At 33.0% G+C, this 23,678-nt stretch overlaps 2 protein-coding genes and 1 long non-coding RNA gene across 5 annotated transcripts; 2 read left to right on the forward strand and 1 right to left on the reverse strand.

Moving 5' to 3' along the window:
* Positions 1 to 7,434: 7,434 nt before the first annotated feature.
* On the forward strand, positions 7,435 to 11,095 carry LOC107935258 (adenylyl-sulfate kinase 3). 2 transcript variants are annotated; one of them, XM_016867828.2, is made up of 7 exons: positions 7,435 to 7,894; positions 8,896 to 9,036; positions 9,366 to 9,515; positions 9,618 to 9,736; positions 9,859 to 9,943; positions 10,024 to 10,070; positions 10,429 to 11,095. In XM_016867828.2, the coding sequence occupies exons 1-7, from the start codon at positions 7,669 to 7,671 to the stop codon at positions 10,525 to 10,527; spliced, it is 867 nt and encodes a 288-aa protein (XP_016723317.1). In that variant the 5' UTR covers positions 7,435 to 7,668; the 3' UTR covers positions 10,528 to 11,095. The 2 variants fall into 2 exon arrangements, with proteins under 2 accessions (XP_016723317.1, XP_016723326.1); XM_016867837.2 differs by having other exon boundaries at positions 7,461 to 7,894; positions 8,913 to 9,036.
* Positions 10,657 to 12,345, reverse strand: LOC107935271 (uncharacterized). Of its 2 annotated transcripts, none has more exons than XR_005906570.1 (3): positions 11,993 to 12,341; positions 11,500 to 11,591; positions 10,657 to 10,926 (listed from the first exon to the last, which is right to left on the reverse strand). It is a non-coding gene; the product is annotated as an uncharacterized lncRNA (long non-coding RNA). The 2 variants fall into 2 exon arrangements; XR_001694185.2 differs by lacking the exon at positions 10,657 to 10,926 and adding an exon at positions 11,123 to 11,354 and having other exon boundaries at positions 11,993 to 12,345.
* Positions 12,346 to 21,477: 9,132 nt separating this feature from the next.
* Positions 21,478 to 23,377, forward strand: LOC107922098 (uncharacterized). Its single transcript, XM_016851941.1, has 6 exons — positions 21,478 to 21,579; positions 21,932 to 22,288; positions 22,374 to 22,430; positions 22,622 to 22,697; positions 22,818 to 23,111; positions 23,217 to 23,377. Exons 1-6 carry the CDS (start codon positions 21,478 to 21,480, stop codon positions 23,375 to 23,377), a joined length of 1,047 nt encoding a protein of 348 aa, XP_016707430.1.
* Positions 23,378 to 23,678: the final 301 nt, after the last annotated feature.

Below are 23,678 nucleotides of genomic sequence, written 5' to 3' on the forward strand. Positions count from 1 at the left end.
TTTTTTTACGTCTTCTTCTTCAATACCTGTTTTCCAAATGTTTTCTTTTATTTCTACTTTCTTCGATTCCTTTTCGCTGTTCGGTTGTGCAATTTTTGTGTTTTGGGATTTGTAATTCCTGCTCGGTTTATGGTAGGTAATTATTCTTGAAGATTTGGGTTTTTGAGAATTATTTTAGGGAAGTAATCTGGTGATTTCTTGTATAGGTGATGTGCAAAGAGATTGAAACCCATCTTCCATTAAGTAGTGTGTTCGAGCCATCATATCTATTATGGTAAGTAATCAAACTTTCGTTTGGAGTAGTTTTCGCAAGTATGTTGTTTGGGATTTTGAATGGTTTGGTGTCGGTATTTGAAATTGAAAGAGTGGTTGGTGTTGTTTCTTAGGTTTCAGGAGTCTCGAGACTGTTTCACAGCAAAAACGAACCAGGTGTGTACTCCTAAAGCATAAAATCAGGTTTCAGCAAAAGCCAAAAAAGCTCTCTGTCGACGCCACACAGGTGTGTGCCTAGCCGTGAGGCTGGCCGTGTGTCGTGTGATCAACGAAGGCATGGTCATGCGCAAGACACGGCCATGTGATGGCTTGAGTGTGGCCGTGTGGGCCACACAGACAAGGCCAATCTAGGCGTCTGGGCCACACGGGCATGTCACATGGGCGTGTGGATTTTGGGCCAGGCCGTGTGGCCTACACGGGCAAGACCAATCTGAGCGTATGGGCCAACACGGGCATGTGAGCCCATATTTTTGAATTTTTTTCCCTAGGGTCGCACGAGTCATTCTGATCGACTGTGGGCTTATCGTAGGGTAGGTAAGGGCTAACCAAACCCTAAAATTGTATATCTGATAGTCTGATAATCTGTTCTAAGTATGATAATGCTATGCATGTTTGATTATTCCGTTATATGTCTATAAGCATGTTGAGCATGTTTAATTTGTTATTTCTGTATATGTTTTCTATATTTGTTTTGGGGTGAGATTTATAAATGTGGAGGAAGTGTTCTGTATGGCTATCATCGGCTATATCTTGGCATCTTGGCTGCACATTACTTTATCTGATACGTATCATAATGACACGATATGGTGTGTAGGGTTGGGTGGGTGTTTTCAACCCCACATGGTGTGATGGGATGGTCGGAGTTGGTGTGTAGAGAATGGGGTAGGATTCTGATTATCTGATCTGTATATCTGTCTCTGAATATAAATGGGCGTGAGCCCGATACTATATCTAATTGTATGTGAGGTTTTTGCATGTTTGCATGTCTATTTCTATTGGGTTACACACTGAGTTTACGTAAACTCACCTCTGTTTGTTTTTTCTGTTCAGGTAATCCACAGACTTAGACGGATCAGTGCGGCGGAGTCTTGCGGTGACCACTAGTTTACGAACTGAATTTAAATAAAGTTTTAATTACTTAAAGCATATTTTTGGGAGTTTTGTATTAATTGGACTCCCTGGACTGTTGATAAAATTTCTAGGATTTGGATTTTTGTTTAATATTTTGTTTGGACAACCCGTTAAAACAAGGTTTTTACTAAAACAAAGGCTTTCTAAAATACGATCTGCTTTCTTGAAATACAACGGCTTTTGTAAGCTTCTGTTATCTAACACGTTTAAAGGTAAAATAATTAATTGAATAAATGTTTTGACTACGGTTATAAATAGATAAGAGTTGAAAAACTAGAAAGGTTTTTATTGTATAAACTTCGTTAATAAAACCCATTCTTTGTGACACCTTTGGGTTTGACCATAACGTCTAGGCTGGGTTTGAGATGTTACATGACGACAATATAAATGCCCAAGTAGACAAGATATGAGCACGTTGGATATGCAAGTGATAGTGGCACTTCGATGTATTTCAGTGTTAATTCGCATATCTTGCTTGTTCAATCGAAGTTTACTATGGTTTAAATAAAAAATAATTATTTGAAGAAAAGTAAGAATGATTACCGAATCAAGGAAATTTCGAGGACGAAAATTATTTTAAGGGGGGAAGAAATGTAACATCCTCAAAACCCCTTTTGCAGTAAATAATATGAGATAAAATCTTAGCCCAAAAAAAAGGTATAAGATCAATGAAAACAAAAGTTGCAAGATATCAAAAGAAAGTTAAATCAAGAAGCAAGACATAATATATTAAATTAATGAATGGACTAAAATTGTAAATATGTGAAAAGTATGAATGGACTAAAATTGTAAATATGTGAAAAGTTTTGTGGCATAAATATAAATATGGAAAAGTTGAAGTGAAAGGCCAATAGTGCAAATATCTTAAAGGTAGAAGGATCTAGAAATTAAGGCAAATGGATTAATAGGGACCAAATTGAATAAACGAAAAAAAAAGAAAAAAAATAATGGACTAAAGTGCAATTTTACCAAATTAAGTGATGATTTAAGCATTAAATTTTAAAAGATCATAAAGGGCAAAATGATCAATTAGAAAGATTGAGAACTCTAGAAGGCAATAATGATGTTGGAGATATTTTGATGATATTTTATAATTATTTAATTAGATAAATAGTACTTTATTAATATTTTAATGAGATATTTTACTAATATTTTATTATAAATAGCTAGTATAAAATGAGAGAAAGATGAAAAAAAAAGGATCCTCTCATCTTTCCAACGTGAGTGAGGTGGAGAGTAGAAGAAAACTTTGTTGTCTTTACAATTTGGTCCTTCTACTAAAAATCTACCATTTTCATCTAAAATTTTAAGGAATTTTCATAATCACCAAGAGAGAAAAGTGATAAGGAGATTATGGAGAATAAGAAAATCACCTTGGATTCAAAAAATTGAAGTTGGAGGAGAGAGAAAATTAAGTTAAAGTTTGAAATCAATAGGACAAGGTAAGAACATCAAGATTTCAATATATTTTTAAGTTTGATATTATTGAAAAAGCATGAAAATGATGTTAAACTGGAGTTTTCTTATATAAAATTTTATGTTCTTAATATGCTAGTGAAGGGAAATAAGAGGAAGTGATGAGAAATATTGTAAAGAGAGGAAATGAGGGTGTTATAAACTTGGTTATCAACATTTTGCACTAAAATAATTTTGGACAGTAGCAGTAGTTTAAATTTGAAAAATCACCAAAAATTTTAGAAATTGAATTAGAGGTTAATTAAGATATGAAATTAAATCCTATTAAGTCTAGTTTATATAAAAGAAACGGTATAAGCAAAAGAAACTTTTGTTATAAGATATATGAATTTTTGTGAGACAAGGTCAAATTGATTTTGGGTTCCCCTATTCTGACTTTAGAAAATCATCAAAAACCTTAAAAACTGATTAGGGGTTTATATTTATATTTTTAAATTCTTAATGAGCCTATTTTCAAGAAAAACAAATAGAAACATCATCCAAACCTCGTACTAAGAGATAATTAATTTTTAGTAAAGAAAGGTCGAAGCTGTCAAGAAGCAGAACAGGGACAAATTTAAAGAATTTACTGTACTTATTGGCTACATTATAAATTCTGAAATTTTTATGGTAAATATATATTTGAGTCTAGTTTTCAAAAACATCAAGCGAATCTTAATTTTGAATTCTATAGCTCAATATATAAATAATTTAGTGACTATGACTCAAGTGAACAGTTTTGATATGAACACATAAGTAAATAGTGGAATTATAGATAATGTTACATATAAGCATGTTATATACTAAAAGCTAAAGATTTTAACAAATGTATACATAAAGGATGTGGAATGGAGAGGAGGAGGAAAAAATATATGAACATATATATATAGTAGATTAATTTGAAATGTTTCGAAATGGTTGTAGGTGATGGAATCATTAATACATGTGAGTATATTTTAAACGAATTGATAAAATAATAAGTAAATAAGTGTTAATTGATGTGATATTGAATTCTTTGTTAAAATTTTATGAAGAATTAAATTTATTGGCACAATTTAGAAATAAATATAAAATATACATAAAGTGGGTAAACCAATTTTTCAAGTGCAAGTCCTTCAATGGTCTTATTTGTAAAACTTTAATATTTGTGTTAATTTAATAAACTTTGTTATCTTTGATTGAATATCATGTTTTTATAAGGACTTGAGATTAGAAATAGATGTAAGTGGATGATATGTAAAATGAAGCGGCGGTTATGACAACTGAATACGGTTCAGGTAATGATATAAATTAAATAAATAAAAATAAAGAGTGGAACTTGTAGGAAAATGGAGATGATGTCACGATGACGAACATGGAAACCCCAACATTACGACAACAGTTCAAAAATTTTTATGAACTTAACAATTTGACCTTTGATCAATTGTGGATGTTTTAATGAGCTCATTTAGCTCATAATTAGTTCTATCGTAAATTCAATTATTACTATAATTAGTTAATAATATACATTAATTAAATAATATGATAAATTGATCTGAAATTTTTAATAGTTGTTTCGTCAACGAATATGACATCCTGATGCCTTGACTTGACGATTGGGTTAGGTATGGAGGTGTTACATAGGTACTTATCTAATCCTCATTATGCTTGATCACAAACTAATTATGTTTTCACTTATGGTGGTACTGCAATTTCTTGGCGCTTTATGAATCAAACAATTGCTGCTACTTCTTCTAATCATGTTGAGATTTTGGCAATTCATGAGGCTAGTCGTGAATATGTGTGGCTAAGGTTTGTAAGTCATCACATACGAAAAGATTGTGGTTTATGCTCTGAAAAAGAAGCTCCAATAGTCTTATATGAAGATAATACAACTTGCATTGCAGAGCTTAAAAAAGGATAAATTAAGGGTGATAGAACAAAACACATATCACCAAAAGTTTTCTTCATGATCTACAAAAGAATGGAGATATAAATGTTCAACAGATTCGTTCAAGTGAGAATTTGACAAATCTTTTTACTAAGGCGCTCCCTACTGCTAAATTTGAGAAGTTAATTTTCAACATTAGATTGCGTTGTCTCAAAGATCTTAAGTAATGCTTACATGAGGGGGAGTAAATTCGCTCTACATTTTTTGTTTTGATATATTATGTATCAAAGGATTATGTACTCTTATTTCCTTCACTATGTTTTTGTCACACACGATTTTTTCTAGTAAAGTTTTTAATGAGGCATGTCCTTTATACAATGAACATTTAAGGGGGAGTGTTACGAATGCTATTAAGTGAATGTTCAACCTTTTACCTTTCATTTTCCTTAACCTTCCACCTTTCATCTTACCTTTCATCTTTCATCTTCTTTAACTTTTCACATTTCATTTTCTTTAACTCTTCACCTTTCATGTCTTTGTAATTTATTTCCTATTTATATATTAAAAAATAAGAAATTTAATCCCCTATATATATAAAAATATATTACTTGATGATAAAAAATAATAAAATACAATACAAATCCTCACATTCTCATTATCTATTATTCTTGTTTTATAATAAACTTAAAAATAATTTAATAATTTGGAGTACAGTTTACTGTCTTTAAATTGGGGTAAAATTATGACTATGACGTGGCGGCCAAGATCCTCCATTCAAGGTACCTACACCCGATAAAGAAATGTGGACAACACATGTCAAAATTGGGATGTGGCTCATCACTCCGTGCATGAAAAATTTGGTTGGAATTAAGGTTGGAACCAAATTTAATTCTGATAAGTCAAATCTGTCGGACAAATGACTTCCGTTTCTTTCAAGTCTTTTTGCCATAGATATTAGATTCAAATTTAGGTAACTTGAGGCAAATGATTTGTATTGTATACCACAAGTTTTTTTGTTATAAGAGTTGAATTTAAATTAATATCATAATTAATTTAATTTTTGTACTATAAAAATATAAAATATTTTTTTAGATAAATTGACTTTTGTACTTTAAAAGAAGTCATTTATAATTTTATTTGAATAATTATTTAAGTTTTTAATTAATTTAGTAGTTAATCATGTATTAACTTGATTATAAAAATTACGAGCATATCCTTCCATAATTAAATTAGTTTATATTATTTTAGGTTATTTTAGTATTTTTATTTTAATAAAAATTAATAGGTATATATAGTGGGATTTAAACTTACACCAATTAAATTAATAAAATCTTAAATTTATCACTCAATTAAAAATTGATTTTGATATTCTTTGAACGTTTTTATTTTAATATACACAATTTATTATATTAATCAGTTATATATCTATACTTACTATTATTTAAGTCCTTGACTGAATTGGTGCCGGACACCAACTCAATTATGAAAATTATGAAAATGTTATTCTGTAATTCAAATATATCTTATGTAAGGTTATTTTTGTCTTTTTATTTTAACAAAAAACTAATAAAAATATACATATAATAGGATTTGAATCTATGCTATTTACATTAATTATTTTTTAACATTACTACTAAACCACAACTTTATTTCAATATAATATTTATATTTTAATTGTATTATGCATATTTTATTACATTCATCAATAGTATATATTGATAAGGTTGTTGATTGAGTTGGTGTCATAAGTCAACTCGACACTAACTTAAGATTAATCACAACACTGTGATAAACAATGATGGTGTATAATATGATATATTTACGTGTTTAAATTTCATTTAACTCATAATTTAATCTATACTTTTATTTTAATAATATACATATTTCATGTGTTATTATTAATTACTTTTAAACTATATGTTTTATTATTTATTATATGTTATTTGTAAACTAACCTTTGTGTTTTAAATATGTAGTTTCCACACGTATACAAATTTGATAGATATACTAAAATGATTAAAAATTTAAAAGTTTTTATGATTTAGTAAATAATATTTTATTTGAAATTAAAATACAAATAAAACATATATTATTTTTGAAAGGATAAAAATTAACTTTATTAAAATTTAATTTAATTTAATTAGTTTTAATAGTAAAAGAATTAAATTAATAAATTTAATAATGAAAGGACCATCAATCTTTAAGGTGAGTAAAATTCGATTCGATTTAAAAAATCGAAAAAAATTAATTTTGAGTTATTCGACCTTTTCGAGTCAACTTTAATAAGTAATTCGAGCTCGAGTTGAATTTTACAATTTGAATAACTCGAATGATTAGAATAATGGATTGGTGTAAAAATTACTTTAGTTCCGGTTAATTTTGAAAATGAGTAAATTAATTTTTGTCACTAGAAATTACAAAAAAAAAGATCAATATAATTTTCAAATATTTATAAAAATTTTAGATATTTAAAAATATATAATTTATTTAAAAAAATTCTAAAGAATATATAAAGAAATTTTAAATTTTAAATTTTTTTAAAATGAGAATTTTAGAATTTCAATAAGTTAATTAATTATATAAGTTTATTTATTTTATTTTGAAAAAATTTAAAATATTTTAATTTAACATTTTTAGTTTTTAAATTTTAAATTTAATTTAAATAATTTTACTCAATATAAAATAGTACTGTGTTAATTTTTTCAATCAACTATTGTGTAATTCCAATCAAAAGAAGAAAAAGAATTAATTGTAATAAAATGAAGAACAAAAGAGAACAGCTGCCGTTCCCCGCTACTAACTAAAAAACACACCTTTCCCACGTCAGTTTCTCATTCTATAAATCAGGAAATGAAATTATTTTGGTTACTAATTTGCCGTTAACTTCTCTTGTTTCAATCATTGTTTTGTTTTCCTTTCTATAAAAATTTTTTATAAAGATGGTTGTAGTCAAGGCGGTACGGCCAGCGATTTCTTGTTCTTCTTCCGGTTTCGATGGTGGCCAGTTGGTACCGCTTCATAAGGTTAGCTTTGTGAACTTGACATTGCCGGCGTCTTTGCTTTCTGTAAGGTTGAGTAGCCGCAACAATGCCAAGTTGAGCTTGGTCCAGTCGACGAAGGAATCGTCCACGGCGAGTACGAATGATCGTGCTGCTGTTTTTTCTGGTAAATTTTTTTTTTAATTTTCATAGTTGATCGTGTGTTTAATTTTAATTTTCTTGTTAAGTATTTATTTCAGGTTTTTTTTATTTATTTATCCCAATTAAAGGTATTTAAAGAAATCTTTAGTTTTCCTTCATTATTTACTTATGAAAGAAATGGAACACCTTAATCTTATTCGTGGAGATGGGGTATATAAATAATTATAGTAAAATGAAATTAATACATTCCCTTTATCGCAAAATGTAATGTATTAAATGTAGAAATCTTAGAATGTTAATTAATCCATACTTAACTGTTATTATAGAAATTCGTAGCTTTTAGTTTAAGTTATTTTCAGCTGAATTGGATTTGCAGACTTTCAAGCATTAACATTTATGACTAGGTTATTGTTCTAGTTTCTTGACAGTGATATTAAATTTACTCTTTTTGACTGTCGCTGCTCTTACCATCCTATTTTAAAATCGTAATTTCCCATGAAAATAGTTCCATTCTCTCTCCTTGTTGATAAATTTTGGAGTGTATTAAGGTAGACCTTAAGCATTACTTGTTATGGCCAAGTAAAATTCCTTGACAATTTTGTGAAATGGTGGATATTCAAGATTGAAATGGAGGTTTAGGGAACAATCAAAACACTTCCTCTGAATGACTGAAACTATAATATTTTTCAAAAAGTGGGAAGTAATTGGTAAAATAAACCCTTTGCTTATACTGCTTGGCTTGGCTTCTTGTTTTTGTGACCACAGTACCGAATAAGTCAACTGGATACGACTGAATTCCTAAGCACCGGCTTTCAGATTTGAATCTTTATTATTTTACTATATCTTTATATGCTGATTTTTTAGTAAATGAATTTCTCGTTGTGGAATACACTGTTTCTATAATGTTCATATGAACACTTTTGGCCATTCCATGGAATTAATTAGTGGCAAAGGCATGAATGCTAAAATATAGGGTTTGTTTCCTATTGGATCTACTTAGGGTTCTGATTTCAATCGTCTAACTAGGTGAAAATCTCCACCAGATAGCTACTAACGGCAAGGCAACAAACATTGTATGGCACAAAAGTTCAGTTGGTAAAGTTCATTGGCAAGAGGTGCTTCAGCAAAGGGGTTGTGTCATATGGATTACAGGTCTCAGTGGCTCAGGTTTGTTTAAGCAAATATATTTGGATACTGAAATTCATGCTAAGCAATTTATTGCTAGTAACTTTTTTGTTTTCTGCTTTCCGATAAGATGGCTTCTTGTTTATAATGTGCTTTAGAAGTCCTTTTTTGTGTGCTAAAACAACAGAAGTTGGAAGTTGTCAAAAACTGAAACATTGGTCTTTAGCTCTGGAGGAACCTATAAAGTCAAAATCAAGAACTTAGGCTTCTTTGTTAGTTTCTCCTTGCTAAACTGAAGAGTGTTAAAAAATCTTAGCTTTTTCGCATTGTGTTGCTTCCATTCTCTCTCTTACTATGGTCTATGAATTTAGGAAAGAGCAATTTGGCATGTGCGCTGTGTCAAGCCTTGTATTCAAGGGGAAAGTTGGCTTACATCCTTGATGGTGATAATGTTCGGCATGGTTTAAACCGTGACCTTAGTTTTGAAGCAGAGGATCGGGCAGAGAACATACGAAGGATTGGTAAATGCTGTTTGATTCCACATCATAGTGCTTTTTTGCTTTATCCTTTTGTTCTCTCTTATTCTGATGGTTTCAAGTTTCAACTTGTTATGGTTCACACAGGAGAGGTAGCAAAACTCTTTGCCGATGCTGGCATCATATGCATTGCCAGTGTAATATCTCCCTACAGAAAAGATAGGGATGCATGTCGTTCACTGTTGCCAGAAGGAGATTTCATTGAGGTATGTGCTGCCTTTAAGAAACTTGAAAATATTGAGGGCTTTGATCTTATTTATGATAAAGCCTTTTGCATCAGAAGGTTCTTTATTTGCCCTAAGAAAAAACTAGGCAATGCTTCGAACAGGTTTTCATGAACGTGCCACTCCAAATATGTGAGGCGAGGGACCCAAAGGGCCTTTACAAGCTTGCAAGAGCTGGAAAAATCAATGGTGTCTATCCCCCCTGGTTATTGTATCTGAAGATTGGTATCTCATATTTAGTAATTGTTTATTTAATATTTTCTTTGTAGGTTTTACTGGTATTGATGATCCGTATGAACCACCCCTGAACTGTGAGGTATATATATTGTTGGAGTAACTTCCTTACTTTGCATAGGCTCACGCTTGTTCAAATATGCACCTAAACAATGTTTATGTTCCAAACATGAAAAATTATGCTGGCACAAATCTAGAATGTATTCAAGCATGTTCAGGTTCACTTGCCAGTGAACTTGTGGATGGCTATGGTAATATGAATATGATAGATATTCTGTCATAGTTCAAGCATCTGATATTTCTAGTCATCTCCATCTGAACGTGTCAAGGCCATACTTAAGAACAATTTGTATCATGGCAAGGCTTTCCTCTTTGTTTCTCTTTGAATCCAATATTCCAACATTCTAATCGAAGCTCAACCTTTTTTTCTATTTCTTCAGTTGGAATTGCCACAAAAGGGAAACAACTGTGCTTCCCCATGTGAAATAGCTGAGATTGTGATATCTTACCTGGAGGAGAAGGGGTATCTGCAGGCTTAAGAAGAGAGAATCCCGCAATTTCAGGTTGCCATAATCACCTATAATATAGTATGATGATCAATTAAAATTGATCCTTTTCTGTGCAACAAGAAAAAAAAAAAAGAAAAGAAAAGAAAATTTGATCCTTTTCTAAATTAAGCATCCTGCATTAGGGAAACATCTTGTTTCCTCTGTCCATATCCTGTTGCTAGCATCAAGGAAACTTCGTATTTCCTATATCTATATCCTGTTGCTAGCATCAACGAAACTTCTTGTTTCCTATATCTACATCCTGTTTATGGCACCAAGGAAACTCCTTGTTCCCTGTATCCATAGCATGTTTCCGGCTCCATGGAAACTTCTTGTTTCCTTTATCCATAGCCTGTTTCCGGCTTCATGGAAACTTCTCGTTTCCTGCACCTGTAGTTTATATCATGTGTTAGATAATTAATTACTGTCAGTGTCCTTTGGTAGGCCTTCTAAAAGCCACGTTGAGATTGAATTGGCTTTAATTGGTGTATGAATTTGTATCATATAGCTTTGTAATGATTGCTTATGAAGAAAAGGCTATCTCAGGTTTTCACTTAAAGATACCATTAAAATTCGTTTATTTCTTCCTTACTTTGCCTTGAATGAAGGATATATAGCTTAATCATCCATAGGTAGCTATGTGTCTACCATGGGCTTGTTCAACTTTTATTTTCATTATTTCCTTGGAGATCCTTCGACGGGTCTCAAACACTATTACTTTAGAAGAAATGAAGAGTCGGAGTAAACAAATTCACCATTTAAACCCATGTCTGAAAATATGGTATTCTCTCATCTCTGGCGAAACTTGCATATTGATCCTAAAGAAAACTCTGTTAAAATCAGCATAATTCCTTTTAACACGAAGCAATAGACTTTGACGGATTGCTTTTAACCCAAATGCACAGGGTTTCTACATTTGAAACGAAATAAAAGAAGCAGAAGTATGTCCATATACCTACTTACCAGTCTAACACGTATTCTGCAAAATTATTCCCTTTTGATCTTAATTTTGCGGAGACAAATGGTTTGCAGATGTTAAGTTTCGAACTCCAAATCTGCTATGCAACAAACAGATATTTACTATCATTGCTTGGAAAATTCTCTTTAAAAAAAAATACAACAAAAGTTTATAACTAACAACCACACTGCAACTTGAAAAATACATGAATGACTCCATCAATCTTTGCTAATAATGACCAAATTTTTACAAAATGCTGGTAAATATATATATGAATATATATTCTGATATATTAGACATATAATCTTCTTGTTGATCAGTAAGAAAAGCTTGAAGTGCAACAAGAAAGCAATTCTATAGACCAAACTGATCTTAAATTACTGATAGATGGACAGTCAATAAAATTCAAGAACGAAAAAGAAAAAAAATGATCAAATGAAGGCAAGACCAGTCTCTGGTCTTGCATGCCTATGAATGGACAAAAGGCAGAAAACAAACGCTGTTGTCATGGAAATAGCAGCTGAACGCATAGTTTCAAAGGTTGCAGAGAAGCGCCTCTCTTGCACACCCCAAAGAGTCTTCACAAGCAATCCCATGCCATGAACCACCATTGCCAGCACCACTGCCATCTTCAATGACTGAAAGCAAAGACTATAACACAAATGACCCTAAAAATATATTTGATTAGAATTCAGAAACTACCTCTTTCAGCTAAAACAAAAGGGGGCTAAAATGAGACTCGGGGAAGTGTGGATTGCAAGTTAAGGAAAAGAGGGTGAGTGATTGAGATTGGCGTCTTTTTCTTAGTTTCCTCTTTATAAAATAGGGGTATTTTCATCATTGTATAGTTTCAAAGATGACACTTTGGTGCTAAATAACAATGGCCCGACCCTTCCCCGTTGCTTCCCCATTTTTCACTTTCGATATGGTTTTTTTACTATGTGCTAAACCAATTGATAGAAGGGTCTGTATTTTGGAAGCAAATGCTTAATAGAGTCTTATTCAAAAAAAGAAAAAAAGAAAAAAGAAAAAAAAAAGGAAGTTAATAGGACAAAATTCGGTTAACAAAGTTAACGAGCTTGTTTGTCTTTTATCTCTTTAGGTTTCATCTTTCTTTTTGTTCTCTAATAACAAAGGAAATAGGTAGCACGTAAAATTTGTAATCAATTATATTAAATTTGGGTTTATCTTTTGAAAATTTCTTACTAACAACAGATGAAAAAAAAACAAAAGAACTCCTAATTGAAAATTTAAAGGGCCAATTGATTTAGAAATACATTATTCAGAAATTAGGAAGATGAACATATTTAAAACTTTTCTCTTTCTTAAAATAGTTAAATTTAAAAAGTTTAATAACTATTAAAGATGGGATTATTCATTAAATAAAAATAAAATGATACAATATGTCTTCAAGTTTCAATGTACATATGTTGCAAAGTATGTAAGGAAATTGAGGAACTTTCATTTATTTGTTAGTTTCCTTGGTAATCATTGTTGATTCATTAAGGACCCCATTATTGCTTCCTACTCTACCTTTAAAGCCAAATTTGTTGGGTAGGGATGATCATATCTTTCACTTTATTACTTTGGTAATGCAGCAGGAATAATGGCAATGCTCTCAAAGTAAACGATTCACTAAATTATTATTATTTTTGAATGATTCAGTAAATTTTCAATAACATATTGTGTACTACATAGGAACTTTGAATAATAATCCTATTTGAAATATATAACACAACATTTATTAAGAATGCATGAAAAATGTCAACATAATTTTAAAACATATTGATTGAGCATATGGCGTGTAAGTACAGATCATTTATTTTCATGATTCTCAAACTCAAACATCAGTTAATTATGTTATTAAACTTTTGGAAATCTATTTGATATAGTGTTAAAATATTATTGTGGGATATTATTGTTTAGGAATATCTAAATATATTGTATGTTTTATAGGCATATATTTAGGAACCAGGGTTTTAGGCTATTTTTTTCAAAAACTAGGGAAATATGCCGTTTTTAGAGAGAGAAACAGAAAGTGTGTCCAGGTAAGCATGTTTTTCCCCAATGGTAAAAAAATTTAAATGTCCGGTGGTCTAAAATTTTTCCCTATAAATACCATCCAATTTTACTTTTTTTTCACTCACATCCTATTCTCTCAAATCTTTCTATTCCCTCAAATCTCTTAACTCTCTAAATTCTCTCAATTTTCTCAAGCTCTTATTCTAAACTTTTTGATATTCTCATTTAAAAATATTATTTTTAATTATTTCGTATTTTATTCATTCAAATTAAGTTTTCTCGAATGGCAACCTCTCTAATTCGTTTTGACGAGAAGCATATTTACTCCACTTAAGTAGTAATGGTAAGACGGAATTTTAAATTTCGTTATTTCCAATTAAGTTAAATTTAAATTTTTTAAACATTTTAAAATAATTTTTTTGGTGTTATAAATAGGCGAATGATTGTGTTTTGGACGGGATCATACATAATTTGGCAACGCCTCTGATCACCAAAATTCGTGGTTACTTGCAAGAGGTGTGATTCTTGTATACGTCTCATATGTTCGGGGGCTGCAAACTCGATCCTACACTCATTAGCACGTTGGTGGAAAGATGGAGGTCCGAAACAGACACTTTCCATCTTCCATGCGGCGACTGTATAATCACACTCGAGGACGTAGAGTTACAACTCAGTCTGCCGGTGGATGGGTCAGTTGTCACGGGATCAGTAATCGTTTTCAGTAAAGAGGAGGCATTATTGGGGAAGGTCCCAAACTCGTTCAAAGGTGGCTGGATAAGGATGAAGTTGTAACACTCCTCACCTGTATTCGACTCCGGAATAGGTTTACGAGGCATTACCAGACTTACATCGCAAACAATCATACAATTCCGAGTCATAAATTGCATCCAAATTTAAACCATTTATATTCAAGCATAAAGTCCCTAATACGAGCCTACGAGGCCCAAAACATGCTTCGAAAGTGGTCTGGGATGAAACTTAGAAAATTTTTGCTATAAACAGGGGTTACACGCCTGTGTGGTTTGGGATACGCCCGTGTGGGCAGGTTTTGTGGTCACACACGCCCGTGTCCCTAACCCGTGTAACTCTCTGACTTGCAAGTCATGAACAAATTGAAGTCACATGGCCAAGTCACACGCCCATGTGCTAGGCCGTGTGGTTAATTTAATTTTCATAAAATAGGTGCAGACTGCACACGACCAGGACACACGCCAGTGCTTGAGGCCGTGTCCCACACATGGCTGAGACATACGCCCGTGTCTCTGCTTGTATGCTCAATTTTGAGCATTCTGCTTTTCAAAATTAAAGTGCAGGGGACACACGACCAAAGCACATGCCCATGGGACAGCCGTGTGTCAGACACGGCCTAGACACATGCCCATGGGACAGGCCGTGTGTCAGACATGGCCTAGACACATGCCCGTGTGTCTACCCGTGTGGACAAAATAAAGGCTATTTACCAAGCCATTTTCCATCCTCATTTGCACATACACATACACAAATTCAATGGCATAAACCATGGTATACTTAGGCAACCAAAGCTTCTACAATCATGGCTAACACATGTCAATGCAATACCATCATTTATCATGCTCATGACATCTCATAATGCCAAATCAAACATACCAATTTCACATTCAATAACAGCAGTAAAACTACTTTCAACTTGTATTAACTTATCAAAATACTCTAGCCTATTAATGAACCAAACTTATCCATTTCACAACAAGTCATTAAGCCCCAATCAACATTTAGCAAATCAATATAAATCACATCTCCAAAAAGGCTTTGACACATACATGCATATATATATACATGAGCTTACAACCAATTTAACCAAAATGAGCCCATTTACATGACCAAATACCAAATCAAGCCCTTGCCAATTACAAGCCAATACATTTGGCCAAAATCATGATGACACATATAACAAAATGACCAAGTCCCTATACATGCCATACACTAAAAATATTAAAATCATCGATACCCAAAATGATAGTTTGATAGTGTGATGCGATCTCCGACGATTTCCAATCCGAGCTAGCTTGGTGACACAATAAAACATGAAAAGTAAAACGGAGTAAGCTATATAGCTTAGAAAGCTCGTATGAAAGAAATAAGCAAATCGTACCATACATTTAACATTTAAGTAATAAATATAAGACGATGTAATTTACCATAATCTCATAACCATAGTTTATTCCATCACAAACTTACCTTGAGTTCATCATTATGCGAATTTGATAATCATAAGTTTTATGCACATACCTGTACCAACTTGTAATGGGTTCACACTTATTCTCATCTTTGACATACCCAATGAATCACTCGGAATAATAATGTCGAATACTCGAGAAACCTTACACATAAGGTGTCACATATGTACCCATTGCTACCTCTATCTCATAACACATATATGCTCGCTCTCGAGCCATCATCGGGCCTGTTCACACAAGCTATCAGTTAAGACATAGCTACACGGTGCTGCTCACACAAACTGTTAAGTAACCGCAGCATATGTCGATATACTCAACTACCGGTAGGACATACAGGACTAGCACCTGGATCACATAACATAAAACCCTAGTGACATGTCACTTGTATCCTAATCTATTCCTAAGGTTCAATTGGGATTTCTCGCTTGCCAAAAACATTATCGAACGTGTCCGTAGAGTCGTTTACACAATTCATACAAAATTAAAGCATTTAAAGTACAATTATAATAAAGCTTATCTACATACGAACTTACCTTGGTTACAAAAATGACGAAAAGGATTTATTCATCAATTACTTTGTTTTTCTCCTGATCTACACTCGAACTTCATTTTTCTTGATCTATAATACCATATTTAACTTATTTAATCATCAAGCTTTTCAATTCAGTCCAAAATCACTTATGGAAAAAATTACATTTTTACCCTTAATATTTTAACATTTTACAATTTAGTCCCTAGGCTCGTAAAATAAATTTCTTTCAATTTCATCACAACCCAAGCCTGGCCAAATATTACTTGTACTCATAATAGAACACATTTTTCATTTATTCATACTTTTCTACACATTTTATGGCCTTTTACAAATAAGTCCTTATTTGATGGTTTTATCGAAAATTACTTTACAAATGTTGTTTAACTAACAAAAAACATGCATTTTCTACCATCAAAAATCAAAATACAAACATATTCAACATGGGTAAAATTTTAGACCTTAACTTTCTTTCAAATTAGTCCTTGAAATAGCTAGATTAAGTTACAACGATCTCAAAAATATAAAAATAATTAAAAACGGGACAAGAATGAACTTACAATCGAGATTGAAAGCTTGGCCAAAAAGCCTAGCTATGGCTTCTTGAGAATTTCGGCTATAGGGGACTAAATTGAAGAAGATTGACACTTTTATTTAGTTAATTTGTCTTTATTTACCAATTTACTAAAATACCCTTAATGCATAACTTTAAAATTTCACCTAGCCATGTCCATTTTTGTCCACCCTAAAGTATAATGGTCTAATTACCATTTAAAGACCTCTAATTTAAAATTTCATAGCAATTAAACACCTTTAACTTATAAAACTCAAATTTTGCACTTATTGCAATTTAGTCCTTCTAGTCAAATTGAGCACTCAATCGATAAAATTTATTAATGAAATTTTCACACAATTATTCTATCATGCTGTAGACCTTAAAGAAATAATAAAATAAATATTTATAATTCAGATTTGTGGTCCCGAAACCACTGTTTTGATTTGACCCAAAAATGGCTGTTACAACTGGTTGAATACCAATTCCAAGAAGCTTCCTCCGCACGTGACCAATGTCATTAAATAATAACATGCTCGAGCATTCATCTTGAGGTTAATTAGGAGCATTTTAATGCCCGATAAATCTCGAAATTTAGTGTACATAAGGTGGCTACTACACCTAGTGAACTTCAAATAATGTGAAAAATTGATTTGAGGATCAGTAGTGTTGGCCACGTTGTACTGGAGTTGTGTTGGGTGACGGAGCTGGATAAGATGTCAATCAGTGGTTTGTTTCTCCTACTGTAGTCGTGGGCCTAGTGTCAACTACTTTTTCTACATCCTTGAGTGAGTGACCCATAAATGTTCCCGTTGGTGACAAGGTAAAAAATATTTATTAATAAATACGTAATTTGTATAGTAATTATTTTTATTTATTATATGTTTGAACTAACATATTGCTTGTACATATTGAACCATGGGTCGTGTTACGCGGGACAACCTAACCAGCTAAAAGATATTAGGCTATTGTTAGATCAACACTCGAAAGTCGAAGTTAGTTACTTATTCTTTCAAACCTATATTAATTATGCAATAATTTGTAAAATAAAATTTCATACATAACGGAATTTACAATGTGCACTTCAATTTGAATGGATGTCATCTGCCAACACCAATATCATATCTTGCATCTTGACGAAATTGTTATTCAATTAGAGGATGTGGGATGCTAAGGTGTCATTTATAGTGTATGCAACGATCAAAATGCACAAATCTGATCAAGTGATGTGGTAGTTTGGGTGGAGGCAAAAAATTTCGCCGCCATCATGACACATGGATAAGTTACACAAGGTAGACCTTTGGGGGAAGAACAACGAGGACTGGAAAGAGATTCACAGGGATTACATCAGCGCTTTGGATTTTAGGAGGAATTCTTACCCATTCACAAACCATTTTTCTCATTGGACACATTAGCCTATTTGGAGTACATGTCATGGTTTAGAGTCATCAGCAAGCCGTATATGCTATCAGTGGAGGCGATGAGTAGGCAATTTCATTAGAATAGACAACAACGACCACCTCAACAGTGTAGTGCCGAATGTAGTTGTAACACCCCAAAATAAGGCCTAGGAGTTTTAAGGGTATTTTAGGAATTCTAGCCTGTATGAGCTCGGAATTTCATAAGGTTAGTACTTGAAAATGTTTTCGACTATGGCATATTAAATATTAAATCAATTTTTGAAAATGTGTCCTAGAAACCCATAATTTTAAAAGAAGGACTAATTTGTAACAAAATTAAAATAGTAGGCATTTATGTTGCAGTTTTACCATTTTGTAAAATTGAACCTATTTCTTCCCCATCAACATGTTTTTCTCATTTGTTTCTTTTCCCTTCATTGTACTTGCCATTCCCTTGCTCTTTAACTCGATTTTTTATTCCCAAACCACAATACATTGATTTCCTATAATTCCTAAGTCATTTACCATAAAAAATATCCCCAAGAAAAGCACCCAAAACTCCATAGATTTCATCATCATCTTCAAACATGGGTTTTTCAAATTTTTATCAAAACTTGTTCATTCTTCTAACAAAGGTAATCATTCATGTATCCATTGGTTTTTAATGCTATTTAGACTCTAAAACTAAACTATTAGCCCTCAAATCGCATGTATTAGATAAAAGCCAAAAATCAAACCATTAATGGTGGATTTCGGGATTTTGAATCAAAACTTGGTTTCAAAGTGTTTTTCAACTTGTTTTAGCATGATTAGAAGTTTTTTAAACTTATCTTGAAGTTTCGTTAATGATTTATCTTGTTTTAATGAATTTTGTGAATATTGCCTGAAAGATGTTGAAAAATGTCGATAACATGGATTGAGTAGATTTGTCTAGTTTGAAGGTTGCAAATTAGGCGTAGATGATTAAGTGCATGATCGAATCTAATTTTATGCAAAAAGGTTGAGTATAGATTGAGATATTAGTTTAAAAAGTTTGTTATATTAAAATTTTAGGTCACGTGAGAACTTAGCTTAAAGGTTGTGTTTTAGTTAGTTTGAGTGAATTATTGGTTGATATTTGACTATGGTTATTGTATGATTTATGTGAGTAAAGCTTCGAATTCGTTAGGGCTTGCTACGAGCTAGGAAAGCATTAATTGAACTTTCGATTTTTTGACAAAAGCATAAAGTGGTGAATGTATAGAATTGCTACTCGTAAACACGAGTCATGTGTTATTTGGGAATTTAGATGTAGCTCAAACCCCTACTCTAAGTTGCGAGTGTAAGTTTGCTTGAAACTATACTTATCTTGTGGTTAAATGGTTAAATAATATGCATGATATGTGATATGTGGATATAGTGACTATTGTGTGAAGTGCAATTATATTCATGAAATTATATGCTATATGACCATGCTAGTGTTTTGCAAAAGATGCTAATACACAGTGATAGTATAGGTTAATCGGTAAGTAATATGTGTTATTTTTGAATATTTTAGCCTTGTGATTTTAGAACCATTGGATATAGTTGGCATGCCATAGGATTGTGGGTACTCATCCATATGTATAGTTATTTAGGGCGTTGACGCATTGGGACATGTTGGAAGGATAAGGGAATGTGAGCTAAGCTCCATTCAACAGGACATGTGAAGGGGAATAAAGAGAGTGTTAGCTACATGCTTCATTATTAGGACATGTTTGCCTCTACGAGTCTATGTTTGGTTTATTGGAGATCCGTGTATCCGATGAGTGATGATAGAGCTCACTCTATGTTTCACAACTCAAGTGCCAATCTATCTTATCTTTTATGATTGTGGAAATATGTATCAATAAGTTATGTGATGAAAGCTTGAATGAGTAAATATAAATGTGTTATGAGAATGACATACTAGACAATGCATGAGTTAATACTATATGATGCTAGACTTAAGAATGTGGTGCTTGTGAGTAGTTGATTGGTCGTGTTACATGATGACATGTTTACGTTGTAGAAATTCTTGCATTCACTAAGCTTGTTGAAGCTCACCCACTGATTTCAATCTATTCAGATTAGGGATGCCACGGTGTGAGTGGTGTGGTTTCCGAGGGAGTGATCCAAGGAAGTTTGGTTATTCTTCATAGGTGGTTTATCATTTTTATTTGTTTGGAGAGACAGGCAATGTGGTAGACATATTATAGTTACATTGATTTCTATACAATTGACTCAGATTCTAAGAATATCATGTTATTACTATTGCTTAGGATTATAGACATTAAAGTTGGCATGATAATATTTGTTCGAACTCATTTTTGGTATTTTGTACTGTTGATTAAGCTGTACGAATGATTATTTAACTTATTATTTGATGCATGTTGTTTAGGAACTATTTGAGATGAGCTAATTGCTTATCTATGCAATATTTTTAGCTCCAGTAGCAGAGGTATTGATATTGAGATTTGAAAATCGATACCTCTATGGATTATAATGTACAGGAAACAAAATAGAGATTTGGTATTGATACCTTTGCCCGAGTATCGATAGTCGGGGAAGAAATATCGATACTTTGTTCATTGGTACCGATATTTTTCGATAGTTGGGTTTTTATTCGAGAAATGGTATGCTCTTTTGGTATCATTTTTTCAAGTGGTATCGTTACCACTCAAGGAAAATATCGATACCTGGATATCAGTATCGATAGCTACGAACATTTTTATGAAATTTTTGCTAGTTAGCCCTTATGCATGTTTCTAACTGTATGTAAGACTGATTAACGAATGATTTGCATGTAAAAATGTTAATTAACTATTTTGATGACTTAAAACTTATTCGATTTAACTAAAGAAGATCGGTGTGTTTGAATCTAGTCCTATCTGATATACATGAGATGAGATGGTGGTGTGGCATCCCGTATCTGGGCTTGGCAACTAGGCCAGGTATAGGGTGTTACATTTGGTGGTATTAGATTTTAGGTTCAATAACTCTCAGACCTAGGTGATTGTTGTTGATGTGCTGATTGGGGTTACGAAACCCAGATACCCCCAGAAACCCATGAATCTTGGAAAGCTAAGTAGTTAAATTATTCTGGTTGCTTGAATTGCATGATATATATCTTGTTTGTGATGAATGTGGGGTAGGAATAGGAACACATTACCTTTAACCCTAAAATTTGTTTGTAGGAACGATACTTGGATCATTCCTGCCATTCACACCGTTTATTTATTTGTTCGTATGCTAGATTATTAGATATGCCTCCTAGACATGTTAATATGAAAGCTGGTGCTCAAGAGGATGATACATCCTCTGCACCTCCTGTGGCACCGCGTAAAGTGAACATACTTGATGAGGGTGTAGGCCATCTGATGGAAGCCATGATAGGAGCGTTTTAGTGGATTGCTGGTACTAACCCTGCACTTGTACCTGCCAATCCTGCGCCAATTAATTAAGGTTTGCCACTTGAATATCTTTGGGCATTAGGTGGTAAAGAGTTTTCTGGAGTGAAAGGTACTGACCCAACCATAGCTGAATACTAGTTGGAGGGAGTTGAAAGGATCTTTGAGTAGATATTCTGTTCTGTCAAGGAGAAGTTGGATTATGCTATGTCCTTACCTGATGGTGAGGCTCATCATTGGTGGACTACAATTAGGAGAGGCACTGTTGCAAATAGATTGACTTGGAACTACTTTTTTTGAGGTTTTTAAGAGGAAGTATATGGGCGAGCAATATATGGATGCTCGTAAGCGTGAATTTTTGGACCTAATTCAGGGTTATTTATCTGTGGCTAATTATAAGGTTGGGTTTCTGCAACTTAGCCAGTATGCACCTAAGATGATTCTTCCAGAAAGGGATTGTTGTAAGTGGTTTTATTTTGGGATAAACCACGAGATTCGGGTTTATTTGGTGTCACAACCTATAGAGGTGTTTGATGAGTTGGTTGAGAGGGCTAGAGCTGTGGAAGAGACCTTAGCTGAGCCACCTCGTTCTATGGTTACTAATTCCGGTAAGAGAGCTTCTGATAGTGCATCGGGTCGATCGTCTAAGAGAGGGTGTGACAGTCATGTTTCTGGTAGTGTTGCGAGACGTGGGACTCGACTGAGTCAGCCTAAGTAGAGTAGTACTGTGGTTAGTGCTAGTGGTTCAATAGGTAGTTTTGGATGGCCGCTTTGTGTGCACTGTGAGCGTAGGCATTCTGGAGAGTGTCGTAAGTTGACTGGTGGATGTTTCAAATGTGGTTCGAAAGAACATTTTCTGAGGGATTGTCCACTTAGGGTTGAGGTTTCAGAGACTTAGAGTTTGGCACCCGTTATTATGCTTGCTAGAGGTTGTGGTCATAGTAGTGGTACTAGGAGACCAAGTGGGCAGCGGATTGTTGCTTATACTGTTGCCACATAGGTTGAGTTTGGAGGTCCAACTCGAGCTTATGTTGTTAGGGAGCTGGAGGATCAGGATTCGATTGATGTTTTTGCAGGTACTTTTATTTTGCAATCTACTTCGTTGTTTTCTTTAGTTGATTCTGGATCGATGTATTCAAAAATCTTGGGTGAATTAACATATAAGTTAGAGATTCCTGTTAAGGCTATTGGTTTAGGTATGACAGTCATTGGTTCCCTTGGTGATAGTGTATTAGTGGATAAAGTTTATCATAGATGTCCTCTTATGATCCAAGGACATGTCTTCCTTGTTGATATTATGGAATTGTCGTTTTATGGATTTGATGTGATATTTGGTATGGATTGGTTAACTGAACATAAAGCTAGGGTAGATTTTGAGACTAAGTGGATTACTTTAAGGAATAGTGAGGAGTTAGAGATTGTGGTTGTAGGTGAGAGACCGGGTTTTATGTCTAATGTGGTTTTAGCTATGAATGCTGAGAAGTTGATGGGTAAAGGTTGTGAGGCTTATTTGGCTTATGTGCTGAACTTAGTTAGTAAGGAGTTAAGAGTTTAGGATATTCACACTATTAGGGATTTTCTTGATGTGTTTCCAGAAGAGTTACCGAGTTTGCCACCAGATAGGGAAGTGGAGTTTTGGATTGACCTTTATTCTAGTACTGCATCGTTGCCCATTGCACCCTATTGTATGACACCAAAAGAGCTCAAGGAGTTAAAGATTCAGTTGCAGGAGTTGTTCGATACAGGGTTTATTTGACTGAGTGTATCTCCGTAGGGTGCACCGGTTTTGTTTGTAAAGAAGAAGGATGGTACAGTGAGAATGTGTATTGATTATAGGTAGTTGAAAAAGTTGACTATTAAGAATAAACATCCCTTACCTTGAAATGATGATTTGTTTTGTAACACCTTTCACCCGTCTCTGTCACCGAATTAGGGTTACGGAGTATTACAAAATAATAAAAAAACATAAGAACATTTAATCAATCAGTATAATAATCATATCATAAACCATTCATACTCATGCAAAACGTCCCTAAATCGAGCTCCTGAGGCTTTAA

The sequence above is a fragment of the Gossypium hirsutum genome, chromosome A12 (genome assembly GCF_007990345.1).
Source record: "Gossypium hirsutum isolate 1008001.06 chromosome A12, Gossypium_hirsutum_v2.1, whole genome shotgun sequence".
In the NCBI taxonomy this organism is placed as follows: Eukaryota; Viridiplantae; Streptophyta; class Magnoliopsida; order Malvales; family Malvaceae; genus Gossypium; species Gossypium hirsutum.